Source organism: Callorhinus ursinus, unplaced genomic scaffold (genome assembly GCF_003265705.2).
Source record: "Callorhinus ursinus isolate GAN/ISIS: 27379988/994484 unplaced genomic scaffold, GSC_fseal_2.0 scaffold34, whole genome shotgun sequence".
Lineage (NCBI taxonomy): Eukaryota > Metazoa > Chordata > Mammalia > Carnivora > Otariidae > Callorhinus > Callorhinus ursinus.
In genome coordinates, this window is record NW_027397096.1 from 8659274 (window position 1) to 8681256 (window position 21983).

Below are 21983 nucleotides of genomic sequence, written 5' to 3' on the forward strand. Positions count from 1 at the left end.
AATGATAGAAGGATGACTCAGGATTACTCAACTGCCAGGTAGGACTTGAGCCTCCAGGGACCTTCCAACCCCAAAGACCTTGTTCATTCTGCATCACATTAGAGACTTTGCCCCACTCCAAACAGTGGGATTGTGGTTGTCCTCAACCTACCAGCCAACCTTAATATACCCAAACAAAACTCATCCTTTTATCTCAAAAAGCTACTTCTCATTTTGTATTTCAGTTGATGGCACCATTATCTACCTGCTCACTCAAGTCATTCTCATTTCATCTTTAGGTAAATGAGTAGTATTTTGTCTAGAAGATAATTTAAAATCCAAATATTTAGTATTTTTTAAAAATGTCTCTTCCTCTCCATCCCAACTAACTGAGCGTGTTCAGGCCACTTTCATCTCTCACATGGATCACCACAAGAAACTTTTTTTCCAGCTTTATTGAGATGTAACTGACATACATCAGTACATAAATTTAAGGCCTGCATAGCATAAAGGTTTGACTTACATACATTATGAAATGAATGCCACAGTAAGTTTACTTAGCATACACCACCCCATACAGATACAATAAAGAAAAAAAATCTTCCTTAATAATATGGAACTCTTCAGGAATTTGTAGGTCATCCTTGCACGGGGCCACGCTAATCTCTGTATGTTCCAATTTTAGTATATGTGCTGCTCCAGCAAGTACCAAGAACCTCTTTAATTTCTTCCCTTGCCTCAGTCTCTCCCCTCCCCAGCCTCGAAAGTAGTTACTATTCCATAAAGCCCTTCATGGTTCTCCATCCCCTACATAAGAAAAGCCAAGCTCTTTTTCACATAGCACAGAATTCCCTCCAGAATCTGATTTTGGCTTACCTAACAATTTCCGATTGTTTGCTGTTCCTAAACCCCGAACTCAAACTCTCTTATGTTCTCTGAGCCTGCTACTCTTTTGTAAAAAAAGCCATCCTAATTCCTCAAAAAGTTGACCTGAGGTTTAAAATGACACTACACTTTGAACAATACAATACTCTCCCCATCACTCCTTTACACTTTAAATCTGTATCTATATATCTAGTGCCTCTTTTCAACTCAATACTATTTATTGAATACTTACTATGTGCCAGGCACTGTGCGGGACACAGGACAGAGGGAATACAGAAAAATAGGTTGAAAAGCGCATTCTTTGCCTTCCCCAAGCTCATTACAATACACTTTCTCAACCATTATCTTTAAGAACTGGATCATCCCTAACATCATGATCAAATCTGTGGGTCCTCCGGAAGTTCAGGCCCGGGGGAGAGCCCAACTGACACCACGTGACCGCACCTCCGCTTTCCTCCGCCGCCATACGGAGCCGGGAACCACCCTAAGCCCCATTCCGGTTCTCAAAGCCTCACTCCGCCTAACCTGACCACCGCCCACGTGGCAGGTGGGGGGCGGGGACGCGTGGAGCAGCTTGGGCCCGGACCTCTGCGCCTGCGCGCTGCGGCGGGCTCAAGGACCCGGATTTAAAGAGACAGGCGCTACAACCGTCGTGGCGGCGCGCTGCCTGTGGGCGCCCGCTGCGAGGCCTGCGGTGTGCGCCGGAGTTGGGAAGGCAGGTGAGGCGCAGGCACGGCAGGGCCGGGCAGCGGGGAGGGAGGCGTCCTGGGGCCCCGGGGGCCCGGGGCTCGGCGCGGCCTGGGAGCTGGCCCCCTCGGCTCCTCCCCCGCGTGCCCGCCCGCCGAGCCCCGGGGCACACCCTCCGTGACGTGGCTGCCCCCCGGGAGCCCACGGGGGTTGGTCCGTAGCTCCCCGGGACCCCCGCGGCTCCGCCAGTGGGAGGGTCCCCCGGGGCCCCTGTGGGGCCGCTCTGGCCGGCCCGGGTCTGCACGCTGGCCGAGCCGAAGCCGGTGGTCGTTGGTGCGAGCTCGGGAGCCTTTCTCTGCCCGCCGCCTTCCCCGCCGCAGCCCCGGGCTGTGTCCTTGCGCCCCCGGCCTGCCCGAACCGAGGGACTCGCTTCCCCGCCTCCTCCGCGGGCGTCCCCGGGCGTCCGCGACGGCCAGTAGCCCCTGCCCACTCCCGGGAGGCGTTGGGGAGGACCTCCCCCACCCCGGGAACTGCGGCTGCAGGGCGCTCGCTGCCCGGCGCGGGCTGCGTTGGGGCGCCAGCGGTTTCCTTCTTGACCACCTTGGAGGAAGCGCTGAGCCGCGGCGGTTGGCGGCTGCGGGGCAGACGGGCTTGCTCCGAGCAGCACGGTGCCTCCTCGTGGCCAAGCTGGGCCTGGGCCTCGGGTCCCGCGGAGGGTGGGGCGCTGCGAGGCGCTCTCTAGCCGGCTCTTTCGGGAAGGGGGGGCGCGCTGCCCAAACGCTCTCTGGAGGACTGTGGAAATTCGTTCTGAGCTGCTCTGACGGACCTGCCGGACTCACATACCTCACCTCTGTAGTTCTTGAACTTCTCGGGGTTGTAGACCGTCTCTCTGACAAAGTGTACATTTATGAATTATGTGCATTTTGTATACGGTTTCAGGGAGTTCGGAGCCCACCCACCCCAGCCCTTCCATAGACTCATTTTAATTTTCCCAGTCATCCCGTGAGGTAGGTATTATTTTCCATATTTAGAAATGAGAAAACTGAGACGCAGATGAGTTAAGGGAGTTCTCAAAAATAACAGTCCCTAAACTGGACAGTCACAGTCGCACTCCCATCCCTGATTCCGATCCACCTGCTTTCCTCAACAGGAAGGAAAGCCTGCTTGTCGTTATAAACCAATAACAATTTCACTGCAAAGCATGTGCGGGCCAGAAATAATTTCCCGTATATTTAAAATTATAACAATGAAGATACTTTAGAAAATATGAATATAAAAAGGTGGGAGGATACCGTGTGGACATAATCCCTGCTTCCGTTTGGGGTGATTTATCAGTTCCTTTGATTTCTTGCCATCCAGTTGCTTCAGCATTCCCTGATTCCCTGTAGGCGATACATTATGAATAGGCTAATTGCACATAGGGAGCCTCTGCTTAACGGATAACTGCTTTGCTGATGGTAATAAGAACTAATGTGTCCTGAACCTGTGCTCTATGTCCAGCTCTGTTCTAAGGGCTTTACTCTTAGGGGCGCTTGGGTGGCTCAGTCGTTGGGCGTCGTCTGCCTTCGGCTCAGGTCATGATCCCAGGGCCCTGGGATCGAGTCCCACGTCGGGCTCCCTGCTCAGCAGGAAGCCTGCCTCTCCCTCTCCCACTCCCTCTGCTTGTGTTCCTGCTCTCGCTGTCTCTCTCTGTGTCAAATAAATAAATAATTTCTAAAAAAAAAAAAAAGGAGGGGGGCTTTACTCTTAGAATGACAAGTTAGGTAGTTTTGTTATCCACATTTTGACAGTTGAGAAATTGAGGAAGGGAGAGGTTAAGTAACCTACCAAGGTCACACAGCTAATGAGCTAGCATATGAACCCAGGCATTCTGGTTCTAGGTTCCATTTAATTGCCTCTCAAAATAGGTCATCTGATTACATCACAGATCTATATAGTGACTTATTTTCTGAGGATGGCATATATATGTTCTACTTCATGTTAAAAACTTCACGAACATCATGTAATTTTTCTTGGTGACTAAAAAGAAACTTCAGGATCTTGTAATACTTAGGAGTCATCATCCATTCTAAGTATCGGGTATGGCTGATGGCCTGAGAAAAGCTTTTATTTGGATTTGATTCTATCGATTGTGATTTACTAGATGTACATGTGTACATTAGATATTTGAACACCCTTCTGCAAACTGAATTTTCCTGTTCTGGAACTCTTCTTCATCCTGTAGGCAATAAATCTTTAATACTTTGGGAAATGTTTGGTTAGTCAGCATGGCCTGTATTAGGGCTGTGGGCTTTAGGGAAAGAGGCAGCCTAGCCCCTCATTCATGTCTCACTTTTCTTGCGTCTCACTCTTTCACGCAGCTGTATGACTTTGACTTTCAAGATCCTCTTCCCACCAACCCTCCGTGCACTCAGGCGAAAAGAACTGTGCCTATTCCGACAGCAACATCACTGGCCTGACAGAAGACAGTTCAGCCATTGGTCAGAAACAGATCTGCTTCATGGGCACTGCCTCCTCCAGAGAAGAAAGCTTGCTCTGTCATTCCAGGAAGGCCATCTAAGACCACGTGCCACCTGCCTTGTTTTGCCAGGGGCGCATGTGGGACTCTGCAGTGGCCCCTGTGAGATGGCCGAGCAGCGATTCTGTGTGGACTATGCCAAGCGCGGCACGGCGGGCTGCAAAAAGTGCAAGGAAAAGATTGTGAAGGGGGTGTGCCGGATCGGCAAAGTGGTGCCCAACCCCTTTTCAGAGTCCGGGGGTGATATGAAAGAGTGGTATCACATTAAATGCATGTTTGAGAAACTGGAGCGGGCCCGGGCTACCACAAAAAAAATCGAGGACCTCACAGAGCTGGAAGGCTGGGAAGAGCTGGAAGACAATGAGAAGGAACAGATAAGCCAGCACATTGCAGGTGGGTAGGGACTACTGCTTTTTCACCATATGGTGCTGAGAGAAAAAAGGAGAAGGAGAGTGGAGTCCCATTTTTTTCTTTTTTCTTCCTTCCTTCCTTCTTTTTTGTTTAGTTTTTTTTTTGTTGTTTAATTTTTTGGAAAGAATTTCAAACAGAAGAGTTGTGAGAATAAGAAGAAAGCTCATATTTTTTTTTTAAGATTTTATTTGAGAGAGCATGAGCAGGGAGGAGGGGGAGGGGGAGAGGGAGAGAGAGAGGGAGAAGCAGGCTCCCCGCTGAGCAGGGAGCCCGATGTGGGACTCGATCCCAGGACTCCAGGATCATGACCTGAGCCGAAGGCAGATGCGTAACTCTCCAGGCGCCCAAGAAAGCTCACATTCCTTTTACCTAACATACCTGTTAACATTTTGTTCTCTTTGCGTTATCATTTGTGTTCCTATGTGCACTGTTCCTCTTTCCACACACACACAGCTTGTTTTTTTCCTGAACCATTTTAGGGTAAGTTACACATATTATGGCCTTTGCCTTTAAATACTTCAGTCTGTGTATCTTAAGAATAGGAATAATCTTTCACGTGACCATAACACAGCAATCAACTCTGGTAAATTGATCCTTCTTGTAATACTTTAATGCACCATTTGTATTCCAGTTTTGTCCATTGGTCAAACAATATCTTTTGTAGCTTTTTTCCCCTCCACTGTAGAATCCTAATCTGGGATCGAGTATCACATTTTGTTGTCTCTTTGGCCTCCTTTAATCTGGAACATTTCCATAGTCTTTCTTTTATGACATTGATATTTTTGAATAGAGTACCTTCCATCACCCCCTCTTATCTTTCAGTGTTTATCATACGGACTCACGGATTACTTTTTCCTGGTGGCTTATAATTTTACTGTATTTTATTAATTCCATACTTAATTGTCCCATATTGGGCCATTTGGGAAACCCTTTGAGCTGGTTTCTGCGTCCTGGATGCTGCCTCTTTTTTTTTTTTTTTTTAATGTTTTAAAGTACTTCTTTCTAAGCATAACAGTATGCTCTTAAGCTTACCTTACTTTTTTTTTTTTTTAAGATTTTATTTTTGAGTACTCTACACCCTACGTTTAGCTCGAACTCACAACCCCAAGATCAAGAGTCATGTGCTCCACCGACTGAGCCAGGCGGGTGCCCCTCTTAGGCTTACCTTATATGTATTCTACCACAACTCTGGAACCAGCCATTTCTCTGAAGAATCCCGGTTCCTATTACTGGGGGAATGGCTTTCGAGACCAAAATCTAGATGCTGTGTATCCTAGTTGCCATGAGGTATCTTTGCTTTTAAGCCCTTTCAGCAGACAGAACTAGGAAATACATGTTTACACACAAAACACATGCATATACACACATAGATACATGTATATGCACGCATACATACACATTCACGTGTGTATATTTTAGAAATCTTACACCGAAACTTCCGAATCCAGTTAGTCCTTTATGACCTTCCATGTGCTCATCTTTAGTATTCATATCTTCAATTAAGTATAGTTCTGGTCACTGTGGGAGAACTCTGGCAGTGGCTCTAAAAATGGGCAAAAAAGTAAAAATGGGCACCTATCTATCATTATTCTTTGAGAGGAGAGACTTCCAGGAGAGAAAGCTACTTTGCATATACTTCTTTCTCAAGCTCCCCGTTCTGCCCTGACTTGGCTATAGGCCCCAGCCTTGGCCACTTCTTGACTAATCTCCTTCAGAGGAAGAGAAAAACAAGGTAGAGTCAAACACAGCTCAAAAAATGGTGGGTGGGGCTTTCCCTGCCTGTGCCAACCTGATATGCTCTGTTCTCCATCTTCATTTTACTTTTTAGTTCATCTATAAATTGGGGTTAATTCCATGGAGCCGAGGTCCCCAGGTTTTATCTTTGGAGGTATGGGTTCTGATTTTTCCCAGATCTGGATATCATTATATATGGGATAAGAGGTGGAGAGTGCTGATGAAAATATAAGTTACTAATAGGAGTAAAGAGTAATGGGGTCTTTTGTCCCACGAACTGCCCCCCCCCAGCCGCCCAGGACTGTCTTACCCACTGCCTCCACTCAAAAAGATCAGCCAGTCCACAAGCAACCTTGGAGTAATGCCGTGGTAGTAACTTAACAGCAAGGCTGTAAGAGCAGTTGTTAAATGCTTTGGAAGCTTTTCTCAGGGATCTTTCACTGAAACATATTTTCCCTTTCTTGGGGGCCCTACAGATCTGTCTTCTAAGGCAACAGGCACACCAAAGAAGAAAACCGTCGTGCAGGCTAAGCTGACACCCACTGGCCAGGTGACCTCTCCAGTGAAAGGTGCCTCACTTGTCACCAATAGCAATCCCCGGAAATTTTCTGGTTTTTCAGGTGAGAGATTAAAGATACTTTAGCTCTTATGGTCCTTTTAATTTGGAATCCTATTTGGGATTCTGGCTAAGAGTGAAAATTCCGTGCTATCTAGCCTCATTCATAATTCGCTTCCCTCTGAACAGAGGCAGGTAATGGCTTATTTTCAATATTCCACTGGTATAGCGTTTTTCTGTATATGTTAATCTCTATTGCAGCAAAAGATACTTGTGTTTTCAAGACTTTTTCTGCTTGAAGTAGTCACCTGGGTCAGATGGAGATGATTATAACCTGCCCTATAACTTCCTTGTATTTTGGTAATGAAGGGATTTTGAGAAATTGCATCCCTAAACTTGCCCAAACCAGAGATGAAAGTATGGAAGATGTCCTGCATGGCCTTTACATAACAGGTAGCATTGGGCTAGGGGCTTTCACCTATGTAGTTTCGTCTGTTCTTCAGTTAACCTTGGGAAGTACTTTATGAGGCCCATCTTACAAATGAGAAAGCTGATGTCTGGTTCATTATGGAGTTAGTACTGACGGTGAGGTCGGTTTGACTCCCAACACCTGTGCTCTTTTACCCTGCACTCTGTTGCCTCTTTTGTTTGGAGACATTCTTGTGACTGACTCAGGTAAAGAAAGTAAAGCCAAACACACAGACTCAGAAGTTGTGGAGAGGTGGCTTTAAGTGCATGAAAGAAGCACAGACTTGAAGTTGGGAGACCTGGGTTCTGGTCCCAGTGCTGTCATGTGACAGCTTGCTCACGGGGGCAGGTGGCTTTACCTCGGAGCCTCTGTGGCCACCTCTGTGAAGGGGGAACAGTGACACCTGTGTCCTTTACCCTGCAGTATTCGCATGAGGAGTGCTGGAGAGATCACAGAAACAGTGCCTGATTCTTCTGGGGGTTTTGTTATTTTTAAAACTCTGCAGTTTGTTTTTTGTTTGGTGGTAGGCCAAAGCCAGAAATACAGAAGAGTCCGGGTGGCAACAAGGATAGCACGTTCCTGGAAGGGTCCGGGTCCTAGGGAGGGAAATTTGGGAGGAGCTGAGAGAAATGGGGTGTTCTAAAGTCTTGCAACCTGCTGAACATCGACACTTTGGAGATTTTGTCCCCTAAAATCCTCTTCAGATGCCAGGTCAGAGATGAGGATGGATTTATAATTTACAGACCCCAGACAAGAGGAAGCTTACATCAGCAGCCTGCTTGCTGATGGCTCTGCTGCAAGCTTGCAGGATGAAACGTGCTTTATGAAGAAGGGAAGAGAGGATCACTCAAGAGTTGGAGTTATTTGGGGGTGTCTGGAGGAACGTCTTGCTTGCTGACTGCCTTTTATTTTGGCACTGAGAAGTTGTGGGGGGTGGGTGGGAGTGGCAGAGGCCTGGAGGGAATGCCTTCTCTCAGGCCTTGGGCTCCTCATAGTGAGAAGAGATTGAACCAGGTCATCTTGAAGCCTTCTTTGAGCCCGACAGTCTGCGACAGGGACAGTTTCCCACCAACTAACATGTCCCTTGGCTTCTATTTCCATTCTCTTCCCCACTTTTCTGGGGGCAGCTTTACCACTGCTCTGAGGTCCGCTTATTCTGTGCAGCACTTGTATAAAGAAGCTGGGCCTCTGCGGGTGTGAAGCCATTGTCTCTCTACTGCTAACAGCTGTGGCGCCCGGTGCCCTGCCTGTGCGACAGGTGAAGGTCTCCACCCCCCAGGCCGTCCTGGGCGCTTGAGTGAAGCTCCGTATAGAGTACCAGCAGAGTGCTTATTAGTTTGCCTGCCTGCCTTCTCAGCAAGGCAGATGAATCATCCCTGGTGTTTTTCTCTCCAACAGCCAAGCCCAACAACTCTGGGGGAGCCCGCTCAAGCCCTCCCCCTAAGGCAAGTCTGTCCTCAAGCAGATGTGACCCCAAGCACAAGGATTGTCTGTTTCGCGAGTTTCGGAAGTTGTGTGCCATGGTGGCTGAGAATCCTAGCTACAACACGAAGACCCAGATCATCCAGGACTTTCTTCGGAGAGGTTCAGCAGGAGGTGGGGCCCAGAACATCCTGGATGGGCTTTTCCTCTGAGGAGCTCAGAGCTATGGCCGGTTTCATGGCTGTGTGAATCGTACAGCTGCACGGGGCTTCACGCGTGGTTTAATACTCTGTTAATATCATTTTGAAATTCCCTCTCTCTCTTTTTTAGAAGATTTTTTTTTTTAAGGTTTTATTTATTAGAGTGAGCGCACACATGAGCATGGGCAGGGGGAGGGGGAGAGGGAAAAGCAGACTCCCCTCTGAGCAGGGAGCCCAATTCGGGGCTTGATCCCGGGATCACGACCCGAGCCGAAGGCAAACGCCCGACCGACTGAGCCACCCAGGCGCCCCAAAGATTTTGTATTTTTAAGTAATCTCTGCACCCAACGTGGGGCTCAAACTTACAACCCTGAGATCAAGAGTTGCATGCTCTATCAACTGAGCCAGCCAGGCGCCCCTTGAAATTCTTAATAATTTTGAACAGAGAGTCCTGCATTTTTACTTCTTATTGGGCCCCACAAAGAACGCAGCGAATTCTGCTCAAAGCACATTGGTATCGCTCTTCTTCTGCCCTTACTTTATCCCCAGGAGGCCAGAAGAACGTATTGCATTTGACGAAGAGGAAAGTTCCCTATCCTGCACGTTTGATCAGGTTTTTGTGACCCACGTGCACAGCTGGAATAGAATCTTCCAGCTCTTTGATTCATCTGTCAAATCATCACTGAGCATCTGTAGTGTGCTCCTCACCAGGGACACTGAACTGGAAGTGTGGCCCTGCCCTGTGGGAGCTCAGCCAGAGGAGGTAGACTTGGGAGCCACGAGCCACCAAATGCTGTGGCCTCTGTCACTGTAACAAAACTCACAGGGCATTGTGGCAGCCCAGACAGCGATGTAGACCTCTCTCTCAGTTCCTTGAGTTTATGTATTTGTTTAAGCTCCATTTCTCAAGAAGGCCTCCGTTCTTATGTCTCCAGATAGTTTCCACGGCGACGTGTACCTGACAGTGAAGTTGCTGCTGCCGGGTGTTATTAAGAGTGTTTACAACTTGAATGATAAGCAGATCGTGAAGCTTTTCAGCCGCATTTTCAACTGCAACCCAGATGATATGGCACGAGACCTAGAGCAGGTCAGAGAAAAGGGAGGGTAGGCAGTGTTCCAGGTGGGGTTCTCCCAAGCTAGGCACCTGCAACCTCTTTTTTTCTGGTTGGGGCACATACTGTTCTGGGAAACTGAAACCCATTTGGGCAAGCTTCCTTTATGAGAGCTGAATGTGAGGTGACAGGCGTCAGTTGCACAAGGCTCCGAGGATTGCGGTCATACTCCTGCAGAGCCCCGAGAGGCCTGGATCTCGAGGGACAGAATTTCAGACTTCCCACGGTCTCTCCTGGGCTTGCTGTTCTGGACGCAGCTTTTTCTTGCTTTTTTCCAGTACAACTTGGTATAACATTCAGCTTTTGTTTTTTCATGACTCCAGCTTGGGCAGCATGGAAAGTTTATATCCAAGCACCCCCCCCCCGCCTTATCTGATGACCATATTTGCTTCTTAGTTCAAATTCTTTTTTTAATATGTGGGGGAGGGGCAGAAGGAAAGAGAGAATCTTAAGGCTCCACGCCCAGCGTGTGAGCCTGACGGGGCAGGTGGGCTCGATCTCACAACCCTGACTGAGATCATGACCTGAGCCAAGATCAAGAGTCAGGCACTTAACTGACTGAGCCACCCAGGTGCCCCTCTAGGTTCAAATTCTAACAGGAATCAAATTGGCTCAGTCCTGGATTATTCCTTGCGTCACCTCTCAGCCAAGGCAGGTTGGTGGCCAGATCCTCTGGTGGATAGAGGTGCCGTTTCCAGGAACTGGGGGTGGGATAGATTCTCCAGGAATGAGGTTAGTATGTGTGAGGTGCGGACAGAAGTGGTGTTTGAAATCTCTGGTTCACCTTTAGTCCTGGGGGTTTGGGGGATACACTTGGCCACTCTGGGGTTGCAGCCATTTTGATTTTTGGAGACAGGGCGACGTGTCGGAGACCATCAGAGTCTTCTTTGAGCAGAGCAAGTCTTTCCCCCCAGCTGTCAAGAGCCTCCTTACTATCCAGGAGGTGGATGAATTCCTCCTTCGGCTCTCCAAGCTCACCAAGGAGGATGAGCAGCAACAGGCCCTGCAGGACATTGCCTCCAGGTGGGGGAGCTGCCCGATGGGGATGGGTTTGGGGAGATGGAATCACCAGGAAAGGAAGGTTTGGGGGTCCAGAGCTCTTCAAAGACCTAGTTGAATGTGCCTCACCCCTAGGTGTACAGCCAATGACCTCAAGTGTATCATCAGGTTGATCAAACATGATCTGAAGATGAACTCGGGTGCAAAGCACGTGTAAGTACCAGCCCCTCTCTGACAGCCAAGCTGCCCACTTCCTTTGTTGCCAGCCGGTGTCAGGGCTTTAGAGTCCCAGTCTGGATTCAAGTCCTGATTCTGCCTTACTCCTTCCTGTGCAGCCCCTCACTTGACCTCGCTCAGCCTCCCTTTTCTCATATAAAACATCACAATACCCTTATCATGCAGTTGAAAGTATGGAATATGTTCAGTAAATCGAGTATGAGTTGCTTGCCCCCTCTTTGCTAAGGCAGCCTCCACATAGACCCAGGATCTCAAAATTGCTGCGTTTTCCAAGAGCATTTTCCCCTGCAGAAGCCTTTAGACGGGAACATAAGCCTTCGCCCTATATTGAGATCCCTCCTGTCTGCGAGAACTGACCGCTATCTAAAGCAGTGAGGTCAAAGGCAGTGGTTTTTGTTTCTTTGCTCCTGTCTGCCTTGACAGGTTAGATGCCCTTGACCCCAATGCCTATGAAGCCTTCAAAGCCTCGCGCAACCTGCAGGACGTGGTGGAGCGGGTCCTCCGCAATGAGCAGGAGGTGGAGAAGGAGCCAGGCCGGAGACGAGCTCTGAGCGTCCAGGCTTCCCTGATGACGCCAGTGCAGCCCATGCTGGTAAGGCTGCTGCTCCGGCCCTGCTTTGTTCTGATGCTCCAACCTTCCTTGTGAGCTGGGGGGCCGGGCACGGAGCACATGCGGAAGGGTGTGTGTCAGCGGGTCTGTAGAGGCGAAGGAGAAAACAGTGTGGTCTAGTAGAAATGTCTGCACTCGAGGCCCAGCTCGGCCAACAGCAGGCTGTAGAGTCTTGAAGGAATTGCTTAGCCTTTCTTGGTTTTTCATTCCTTGCGTGAATGCTGTATGAAACTTTCTGAAGCATCCACCTAGCATGGTTTACCGGTCGTCTTTCCTATAGATGGGTGGCTGTGTTAAGTAACTCCCGGGGTTCTGTGACCTACCCCAAAGTAGCTCTGAGAGTTAGCGGCAGAGCCCAGCTCCCTAGGACAGGGGGCCTTGGCCTCTTTCTTCTGGAAGGAAGAAGCTTAAGGAATGAAGACCAGGTGTGACCAAGATCATCTTGAGGCTCTGCTCATTTTGCGAGAACTGGGATTTCCTTTCTGCTTAGGTTTTTCTGTGCGACGGGGGCCCCCACCAGTGTTGCCCTGCCTAGTGAGAGCCTTGGGGCTGCTCCCGTGGGGTGCCGTGCCTTTCCTGAGCCCTTCTCGTGCGTTACATACTACAGCCTTCCATTAGACTTCTGCATTTGGGCTGGGGAAGTGTCCTCTCTCGCCCGGAATGTGGGAGAGCCAGCCCCCAAGTAGTGGGATCTCCGTGCCCAGGACAGGGCTCCTGGCACCTGCGATCGTGGCCTTTCTGACTTCTATAGGGACTCTTCTTCGAGTCTCTTCTACAGCCTGTCATTTATTCCCAGAGTGGCGTGGGTTAGATCGCTTCGTGGTGAACCACACAGGCTTTGGAGTTGGGCCTAGCTTCGAGCATCCTTCCTGCCCTTCACGAGCTGTGTACCTTTAAGTGAGGACTTACGCTCTTCAAGCGTCCGTTTTCTCATCCATAAAATGAAATCGGCGTCTCTCCCATAAGATAGCACGTCGAGGATGCAGTGAAGTGAAACCCGCCCCCAGGATGGTCGGTCATCGTCAGGTTGTCAGGATGGCGTTGGGGTGTGCAGAAGCCCTCCTGGGTCCTCTGCTAATGATCCCTGACCTCTGCTGCCCTGCCGGCCTCCTTGTCACCTACACTGTCCCCTCCCCTCTGCGTACTGCCTTTACTAGCAAGCCAGGGCCGGGCAGGATCCTGAACTACTGAAAGGAAAACGAAATGCTGTTTCAGTGGAATTTTATTTGCTCTAACACGGATCGCATTCGTGATCCTCAAAAAGCCAGCTCCCGTGTCCACTGCAGCGACGCTGTAGTCCGAAGAGGGCACTGCCTAGCCTTGTCCACTCCCCTCGCCTCTTCAGCGGCCTGGCCCGAGGGTATCCTCTGGTCGGCAGGCCCCGGGACCTGGACTCTGGGGCTGTCCGTGCGGAGCAGCCGCCATTGAAGAGCACCTGTAAGTCTCCAGGCTTTTCTTTCCCCACCCCAAGGCCGAGGCTTGCAAGTCCATCGAGCACGCGATGAAGAAGTGTCCTAACGGCATGTTCTCTGAGATCAAGTACGATGGGGAGCGAGTGCAGGTGCATAAGAAGGGGGACCACTTCAGCTACTTCAGCCGCAGCCTCAAGCCTGTCCTGCCTCACAAGGTACGGGTCCCTTCCTCTCTGCGGGGACTTCTTTCCCTTCCTGCCCCGAAGAACCTCAAGGCCAGGCTTCCTTGTAGTCATCTCAGCTCCGGGACGCAGTCGGGTTTATCCTGTAGTTGTTGAAGGAATGTATTTATTTTTGGAGTCTTCAAATGAAGGGCTGCTCCGCGGGGACAGCCGAAGAGCCCAGACTCGGGTTAGTCAGCACAGGGCCCGCAGTGATGCCGGGGCAGGGAGCTCACCTGGCACGTGACTCGCTGTGCTTGTCTTCTGTGTTTCCGTGTCCTGTGCGCTCCCCAGTGCTAAGTCACCGCTCGGGGACAAAGGGCTGTGAGGCTGTCATTCATGAGTCTGTTTGATAAAGCTTTCTCGCGGGCTCAGTCCGGGCCGGGCGCTCTTCTCGGTGGTGGGTGTACAGCAGCGGATCGTGGACAGAGGCACCTGGAGGCTTACATTCTGATGTGAACGCAGTCCAGTGGGGACATTCGAAAGTGCAGACTCCTGTCCTTCGTTAAGGGGCATGAAGAACCTTGGCCCTCAGTCCTTCTCAGCCCCCAGGGCCTCTGTGAGTCTTTGGACTCTCCTCGGGGCGGAGCAGCTGGGACACCTGGCCCCAGTAGCTTGTGAGCGCTGGGACTTTCTGTGCTAGGACCGGCTGCATTCCTCAGAGCCCTGGGGGTGAGCGGATGAGTGGCGTGATTCCGTGCTGCCTCACCCTTGCCTTCCCGCTGGAGCCCTTCATTCCAGGTGTCCAGAGGAGAGCTAAGCACTGGCCTCGGCGGGGCCCCGGAACTGCTCCCGGGGAGCTGCCCAGGGGGCACCTCTGTTACGCAGAAGTTTGGGCCCAGCTTTTCAGAGTTAGAGCCCTTTTCCCTGCTCTCCCTCACCGGCTGTCCCTGGTCTCTCCCGTACTTGTGCTTTGTAAAGAGCTGGGTTGGGCATTGACGCCGAGCGGGACGGCAGGACAGACCTCTCCTGCCCCTGCTCTGAGCACCGTAGGTAGCAGGGGCCCGGGTGCCCTGCCCAGGGGAGGACTCAGGCCCCAGTCATGCTCTCTGACCCTCAGGGCTGGCATCACTTGGCAGGGGCCGCCCGGGGTTCCAGTGGGACTGCTCCCTGTCTGGAACTCTCAGAGACTGGGCTTCTGCCTGTGTCGGGAAAAACTCTTGGTTGCAAACATCCGCTCTTAATCATTTCGAAGACGGCTGTAGGTTTTGAGCTCCCACTCGGAGACCCTCCTGTTTCCTTGCTGCTCCTAAGGGGGTTCATTTCCTCCTTTCCATCCATCTTTTTGTAGCTCGCCTGTTCTCCCTCACAGTTGTCTGCCTGCCCGTGTCTCCTCCTCGTCCTGCCTTTGTCTGCCCCCGCGCCCCCCGCATACTCAGCTCCCTGTTTCTTCCTTTTTCCTGCCAACTCTCCTCCATGGCCCAGAGTGGCTGCACCAGGCCGACCTCTTCCTGGGCCTCAGACGCTCCTCTCCTGTCTTGTCGGTGGCTGCCAAGGCCTTAGGCTGCTTTGCACATGAATTTGCCGTCCGCAAGTTGGTGTTCCGTGTCCCTTCTCGGGCCTGGCTTTTGCTTTCTGGCTCGGCTTTAGGTCACTGCTGCCTGTTCCTCCCTCACCTGAGTCCCCTTTCTGCCCCCCCAGGTGGCTCACTTCAAGGACTACATCCCCCAGGCTTTCCCCGGGGGCCACAGCATGATCTTGGACTCTGAGGTGCTCCTGATTGACACGAAGACAGGCAAACCACTGCCCTTTGGGACTCTGGGAGTGCACAAGGTACTGGCTCAGCGCCAGGTGTGCAGGAGCAAGCGGGTGTGCGCACGTGCGTGTGTTTCTGTGTGCGCTCTTGCTCTTGCTCTCGACGGAGGGGAATCCGTCACTCATTCAGGGTGGGGCTTATTCTTCGTTTCTGGACTGATTCTGAATGTAGCCCTGAGTTTAGACGGGTGTTTTGTTTTCTACGGAAAAGGAGCTAGTATTGAGAACTGAGAATCGGGTGCCCTTGTGGTCCAGGGGCTTCCGAAAGCATACAGGAAGGACTGTTCTGTCCAGTGCTTCACGGGTCCACATTTTACACCTGCTCATTTTTGGCCTCGTATATCTACTACCTCATTTTCCCTTACAGAAAGCTGCCTTCCAGGATGCTAATGTTTGCCTATTTGTTTTTGATTGTATCTACTTCAATGATGTCAGCTTGATGGACAGGTGAGAGATCTGTTTTTGGTTCCTGGGTTGAGAGGTGGGGGTTCAGACTGGACAGGAGGGAGGGGAAGAGGCTGAAGCCCGTGCCTCTTTGGGCCCAGGAACTGGGGAGGAGGGAGCCGGGAGGTCGCACACTTGCCACACACTCAACTCCTCAACTCACTGTGAGAGCCAGTTTGCTGACTGCATTTCCTGAGAGCTTAAGTCAGGGAGGAAACCCAGATCCCCACAGACGTTTCTGTGCCCCAGCAAAGTGGACTGTTGAGAGAAACAGACTGAACAGTGTAGGTTTTCAGTTTCTCTCTCCACAAACAGCACCCAAGGGGCCACGAGGCAGGTGCTTTTCAGCTCAGGTGTTGCTTTTGGAAGTGTCTGCCAGGAAGCTGGGCACTACAGGAGGCCTCGAGGTGGGACCGTCTGAGGGAGAATTAGCGGTCTTGACTTCACTGCATGCAGATTCTTGGGCCTGAGAAACCAGGATTGGTCCCTTGCACACCTAGACATGTGTCCCTGCCCCCACCCTCCCACCCTGGCCCTGTCACTGAGGGGGGAGGGGGGAGGAGAAAAGGGGAAGGGGAGAAACTTGTCAGGACTTTGGTCCTGAGAACCAGCCAGCCTTGGGCCTGGGGGCAGGGGGGCGGCTGCATGGATGAGAAATGACAGTGGGAGTCATTTTGCATATGGGACCAGACGGTCTGGGCTAGAGGCCAGTCCTCCCGCAGCTCCGAGACAGAAACCCGAACTACGAGGATGAAGTAGCTTCGTCCCACAGCTCACAGTTGCCCGCGTTCGGTCACGAGGGAGCCCTTGTCGCCCCCGACAGGCAGAACTGTGAGGCTGGGGGGCTTCCCTCCTCAGCACTCTTTATGGGGGTGGGAGGGGCCTGACCTGACCTCCGCTCTCTCGTCCCCCTTAGGCCTCTGTGTGAGCGGCGGAAGTTTCTTCATGATAACATGGTTGAAATTCCCAACCGGATCATGTTCTCAGAAATGAAGCAAGTCACTGTGAGCAAAGACCCCACCTCAGACAGTAGCCTAGTGGTTTGCAAGCAGGGCAGAGAGCCCCTTGGTCAGATGTGACGGGGAGAATGCGTCCTCATTTTCTCACGGGGCTGCCACTGTGTGTAGGTTGTCTCTGAGTCTCCACGTACGAGGGCAGGCCCTGAAACATCCTTCCTAGCTGGGCTCCCTGTGTCTCAAGGCTGCAGCCACTTTCTGGTTGGGAGAACGCCTGCTTTGCGAGCCCTTTGCTCGGTGTGTTCAAGTTGGGTTGTTTGCAGCGGGCGCTTTGCTAATGTGCGAAAGGGAACCACCTCCACCTCCCCACCATGGTGCTCTCTGTTCTCACACCGACCTCAGCGTCTCTCTGTTACCCTCAGAAAGCTGCGGACTTGGCCGACATGATAAACCGGGTCATCCGAGAGGGGCTGGAAGGGCTGGTGCTGAAGGACGTGAAGGTGAGCCGCCCACACCCTTCGCTTGCTTGCTCCCACAGGCTCTCGGCACCCCCAGCCTTTCCCGCCCTGGCCAGTAGAGGGCGGTGGCGGTCTGAGACAGCCGGGGCTGGGGGGGCAGCAGGGCTGCCTTTCCAGGGCCTGACGGGCTCTGTTCTGGATCCGCCCTGGATCCGGAGGCTGGGTTTGTGTATGTTCCCTGGGCCGGGAGCTAAGGGCTCTTGCTCAGAGTGGCCTGGGCACTTTGGTAAGGCCAAAATGTCAAGAAGGTAAATCTCAGCCTCCTGGAGTTCCCATTCTAGTCTGAGGTCTCTCTCTGCTCTTCTGTCAGGGTACATATGAGCCTGGAAAGCGGCACTGGCTGAAGGTGAAGAAAGACTATTTGAACGAGGGGGCCATGGCGGACACAGCTGACCTGGTGGTCCTTGGGGCCTTCTATGGGCAAGGGAGCAAAGGTAAGGATGGCCTCGGCCCCTGGGGTGCTGCTTCTGTGAAAGGCACCACTCGGTGTAACTGGCCTTTTTACTGGCGTGGTCTGCCGGCACAGCTGATCCTGCCTCCCACAGCTGTGGGATCAGGGGCCCCGACCCAGCCCATGTCACCTCAGGCAGGGACATCTGACAGCTACAGACTTGGGCAGGGAGAGGTCAGGCAAGAATATCCCATGCTCTCTGGCACAAAGAAGCCCACCGTCAGCTAGTTTCTGGGGGCCTGGCCACTTTCTCCCCAGGGAAAACCTCAAAAATCTCCTGACTTGGGGGGGAAGGTGCGCGGTCTTGAGTCGACAATGTGCCAGACGCTGTTTAATTTTTTTTATTCCTCACCAGAGTCTAACAAGTTATATACGATTATCCCCAGTTTCCTGAAAAGGAAAATGGGGCTCGTAAAGGTTAAACTTGTACGGCTAGTAAGAGGTAGATCTAGGGGGTGAGCTTGGCACTCTGATGCCAAGGCTCAGGCCTCTCCCTTCCAGCAGGCTGCCCCTCACCGGGCCTCCATCCACAACTTAATTCACCCCCCCTCGCAGGTGGCATGATGTCCATCTTCCTCATGGGCTGCTATGACCCAAGCAGCCAGAAGTGGTGCACAGTCACCAAGTGTTCAGGAGGCCACGATGACGCGACCCTTGCCCGCCTGCAGAAGGAACTGGACATGGTGAAGATCAGCAAGGTGAGCAGGGGAGCTGCTTGGCCCGGGCCTCTGGACTGGACCTCGTCCCCAAGCCTGGCTGTGCTTGGCGGACGGCAGGGATTGTTCATCTGTGTCCGCAGAAAGGAGAGCCGCTGCTTGGCCGTGGGAGCAGTGCAGTAGGCCTTCAGAGGCTTTGCGTGCCCACCTTGTGGAAGCTGGCCCGCCTGCCCCCCTGGCCACGCCCTCTCGGGGCAGGGAGGATCCCGTGGGGTGAGGGTCAGCTTTTTGTGAAAAGTTGCCTCTTCACACAAGCCCCTGACAAAGGGGGGTTTACGTTTCGTTTTGGCTTGGGAACGGCCCAGGATGGCATCTTTTTTTTTTTTCCCTCCAGGATCCCAGCAAGATACCCGGCTGGCTGAAAATCAACAAGATCTACTATCCTGACTTCATAGTCCCAGACCCAAAGGTACCAGCCCAGTGGCCTGGGCTCCCCCAGGCCACAGAATGAGCTTGCCGCTTCTCTAGCGCCCCAGGCACGCCCTCTCAGCCCAGGTTGGGGGTCTGGACTGTTCCGGCCAAGGGATGGGCCGGCCAGTCAGCACTGAGGAATGGTCCTTAGCAGGGGCAGGAGGAGATGAGCCATCCCCTAGACGCAGAAATGGTTTGCTCTGGAAGCGACTGGGCCCCATTCCTTCCACGCACTGACAGAGAAACCGGGGCCCCAGAGGAGAGCTGGAACTTGCCTCGGTCACATAGCAGCAGCGGCAGTGAGACTAGGACCCATCTCCCGCCCGTCAGCCAGTGCCAGTCTGCGTTGCTTCTCGCTGGTGGCGGGCAAGTCTGCCTTCCTAACCGGCGACTGAACTCCTGACAGAAAGCTGCCGTGTGGGAGATCACGGGGGCTGAGTTCTCCAAGTCTGAGGCGCACACGGCCGACGGCATCTCCATCCGGTTCCCACGTTGCACCCGCATCCGTGATGATAAAGACTGGAAATCTGCCACTAACCTCCCCCAACTCAAGGTGCCAGCCTCCCTTGCACATGTGTCCACCCCCGTCCCAGCCTTGGAGCCCTGGCTCTCTGGCCTGCTCACGCGTTCTCCTTTCCCCGTGTGCGTGTGCGTGTGTGTGCACGTGCGTGTGTGTGCACGCAGCATTCCCCCCCACACACACATCTGCTGAGGTGGGGCTAGGAGGGCAGTAGAGGGAGAGCTGCCGGCCTCAGGGCCCCCGAGGAGGGAACTCTGCAGCTCTCAGCCTCCGCCCTCCTGCTCAGGCTGGGCCCCAGGCTGTAGTCTCCGTTGCTGATAGGAACCTGGGGACAGAGAACAGTGATTTGCACGGATGACTCAAGAAATGGCCGGAGTTCAGAAAAGCACCAAGAAAGCCAGCTTCTATTCCCTGCCCTTTGTCTCTGTCTCCTTTGTTCCTCGGCCGCACGGGCCTCCATCCTGCCGCAGAGGCCGGTGGCTGGGAAGGGGTTGAGCGCTGCTGACGTCTGTCGCCCCCCCCCCAGGAACTGTACCAGCTGTCCAAGGAGAGGGCCGACTTCACCGTGGCGGCCCAAGAGGAGGGGAGCTCCACCACAGGGGGCAGCAGCGGAGAGAACGGGGGTGCCTCGGGGCCTGCGGGGACTCGCAAGGCCTCCAGGGCCTCCCCGAAGCGGCCCTCCCCCGGCACCAGGAAGGCAGGAGGGAGGCTGAGTAGCCCCAGCAGCAGAGACGGTAAGAGGAGGGAGGGGGCGGGTGGTGAAGAGCGGGCCACGGGCGCAGAGCTCACAGGACAGAGCACGGGGTTCGCCGTGCCCACCGCGGCAGGCCTGGACCGCATTCCTGTGGTGTGTCCAGCCGTGGGCGGCCCCCCCCATCTGCTCAGCCCACCTGCGTGCCCGGCCCCTGGGGGAGCGCCCTTGTGACACCCGGGGAGAGGCCGCCTCGGCGCCCAGCAGAGCCAGGGCCTGGCCCTTGCGTCGGCTGCCCCCTGCCTTCCGAGCTCCCATCCCGGGCTCTCCCCTGCAGGCCAGCAGCTGACTGTGAAGGCGGGCCGGAAGCGGAAGGCCCCCGAGGAGGCCCCCGAGGAGACCCCGTGCCCAGCCAAGGTGAGGGGAGGAGTGCCGGGGCCCGGGGCTCTGCCCATGGGCACGGAGAGGAGCGGAGGCCTTTGTGAGGTGTTGTGGGGACGAGTGGCCAGGACCCCCCCCCCCCCCAGCCTGGGCAGGCCCCGCAGGACGGTCGCTCCACCCTGTGCCCTCCCGTTGCCTTGCAGAGGCGGCCAGCCAGCCCGCAGAGCCGAAGGAGAGCCGCGCCGGCGGGCGGGAGCTAGAGCAGCCCGGCCTGGGTGACAGAGGCCACAGGCTGCCCCCAGGCTGCTGGTCCCGAGTCACAGTTTATATTAAAGACAGGGGACAGAGCCCGGTCTGGGTGGTGCGGCTGTGAGTTTGTGCTCCGGGCCCAAACAGAGCCAGCCTGCGGGGAGCGGGTGTCGTCCTCCCTGCTGCGCCGTCCCCTGGTGCCCGCCCTTGTTAGTCTTTGGTTTGAGAACAGCTGTTGGGCCCCTCCTGGATGCGGAAATTAGGCTCAGCCCCCGGGGGACTGCTGGCCCAAAGGTACCGAGGTACACACTGGGTCTCTGTACACGTGGTGGAGCCATACGGGCCTCCTGCCCCCCAGCCTAGTCCCCAGCAGAAGCAGGCAGTCTTTCCCATCTTTTCCCTACCCGAAGCCCTTGCCCCCGTCCTCAGCAGAGCGGGGCTGCTGACCCCCAAGTCTGGCTACCTGGGCGCCGCGCACTGCCCCGTCCACCAGCACCCCGGAGTCCAAGAGCCACTGGCCCTGCCCACTGGATGGAGCCTGGAAAGACCCACTTTCCCCTTCTCCAGCTTCCCAGTGTGGGGACCCACCAGCACTGCCTCCTTTTCCTCTAGACTGGGGCTGGGGGACTGGCGTTGTGATGCCTGGTCCTTCCCTGCAGTCAGCTCTGAGGGAGGTGGTGGTCCCCCCCACCCCCCGGCCTGGGCTGACCGCTGTGTGTTTGCAGGTGCTGCTGGACATCTTCACGGGGGTGCGGCTCTACCTGCCACCCTCCACACCAGACTTCAGCCGCCTCAGACGCTACTTTGTGGCATTCGATGGGGATCTGGTGCAGGAGTTTGACATGGCCTCAGCCACACACGTGCTGGGTAGCGGGGACAAGAACCCGGAGGCCCAGCAGGTCTCCCCGGAGTGGATTTGGGCGTGTATCCGGAAACGAAGGCTGCTGGCCCCCTGCTAGGACTGTGGCCCTCCCTTGCCCTCAGCCGCACTCACTGGGGGGCCGGTGGGCTGGAGGGTGACGGCAAGGACGTGGGGGCGGGGGGGGGGGGGGGGGGGGAGGGGATGGCCTTTCTTCTCCAAGCAGTGCGTCTTCCAGAACCCACCAGCTGGGCTTGGTCTCTTCCCGGCCAGGACTTAGGGGACTTCGGGCTGTGGCTGCTGCCCGGGAAGTCCGTGTCTCCTGCTGGTTCACCATAGATCTTTTGATCTGGGTGCTGGTTTGGTTGTCTTTTTGTTTTCTTTTAAAAGAAGTTTTTTTTTTTTTTTTTTCCTATAAATAAAATACCTTGCAGTTACCCGGTCCTCCACCCCTTCTCCCCTCGTCGTCCCCCTAGTGGTAAGGCACGGAGCGACGCTGAGCTGTTGAAGCTCTGTCCGCAGAGCCACCTGCCCCTTTACTTGCAGGCTCCTTTTAAAGTTGTATTTAAAAGACTGCCTT

At 53.8% G+C, this 21983-nt stretch overlaps 1 protein-coding gene and 1 non-coding gene across 6 annotated transcripts; one reads left to right on the forward strand and one right to left on the reverse strand.

The window, feature by feature from the left end:
* Window positions 1–586: 586 nt before the first annotated feature.
* Window positions 587–688, reverse strand: LOC112808487 (U6 spliceosomal RNA). The gene has a single exon (XR_003204362.1). It is a non-coding gene; the product is annotated as a U6 spliceosomal RNA (small nuclear RNA).
* A 629-nt stretch (window positions 689–1317) lies between these two features.
* On the forward strand, window positions 1318–21840 carry LIG3 (DNA ligase 3). Of its 5 annotated transcripts, none has more exons than XM_073879435.1 (21): window positions 1318–1583; window positions 3912–4462; window positions 6691–6834; window positions 8638–8835; window positions 9797–9948; window positions 10830–10996; window positions 11108–11185; window positions 11633–11801; window positions 13291–13446; window positions 15094–15225; window positions 15575–15654; window positions 16568–16655; window positions 16779–16868; window positions 17030–17107; window positions 17436–17559; window positions 18132–18274; window positions 18627–18701; window positions 19110–19256; window positions 19750–19957; window positions 20252–20331; window positions 20499–21262. In XM_073879435.1, exons 2-21 carry the CDS (start codon window positions 3916–3918, stop codon window positions 20553–20555), a joined length of 2913 nt encoding a protein of 970 aa, XP_073735536.1. In that variant the 5' UTR covers window positions 1318–1583; window positions 3912–3915; the 3' UTR covers window positions 20556–21262. The 5 variants fall into 5 exon arrangements, with proteins under 5 accessions (XP_073735536.1, XP_073735537.1, XP_073735534.1 ...); XM_073879433.1 differs by lacking the exon at window positions 20499–21262 and adding an exon at window positions 21270–21840 and having other exon boundaries at window positions 1319–1583; XM_073879434.1 differs by lacking the exons at window positions 1318–1583; window positions 20499–21262 and adding exons at window positions 2050–2558; window positions 21270–21840.
* Window positions 21841–21983: the final 143 nt, after the last annotated feature.

Bases quoted from the DNA above. Each gene is read 5' to 3' on its own strand.
- LIG3 (XM_073879433.1), top strand. From the start codon at position 3,916: ATGACTTTGACTTTCAAGATCCTCTTCCCACCAACCCTCCGTGCACTC. The intron at 8,836-9,796 runs GTGGGGCCCAGA...TTATGTCTCCAG, and splicing joins TCGGAGAGGTTCAGCAGGAG to ATAGTTTCCACGGCGACGTG. The intron at 19,958-20,251 runs GTAAGAGGAGGG...TCTCCCCTGCAG, and splicing joins TAGCCCCAGCAGCAGAGACG to GCCAGCAGCTGACTGTGAAG.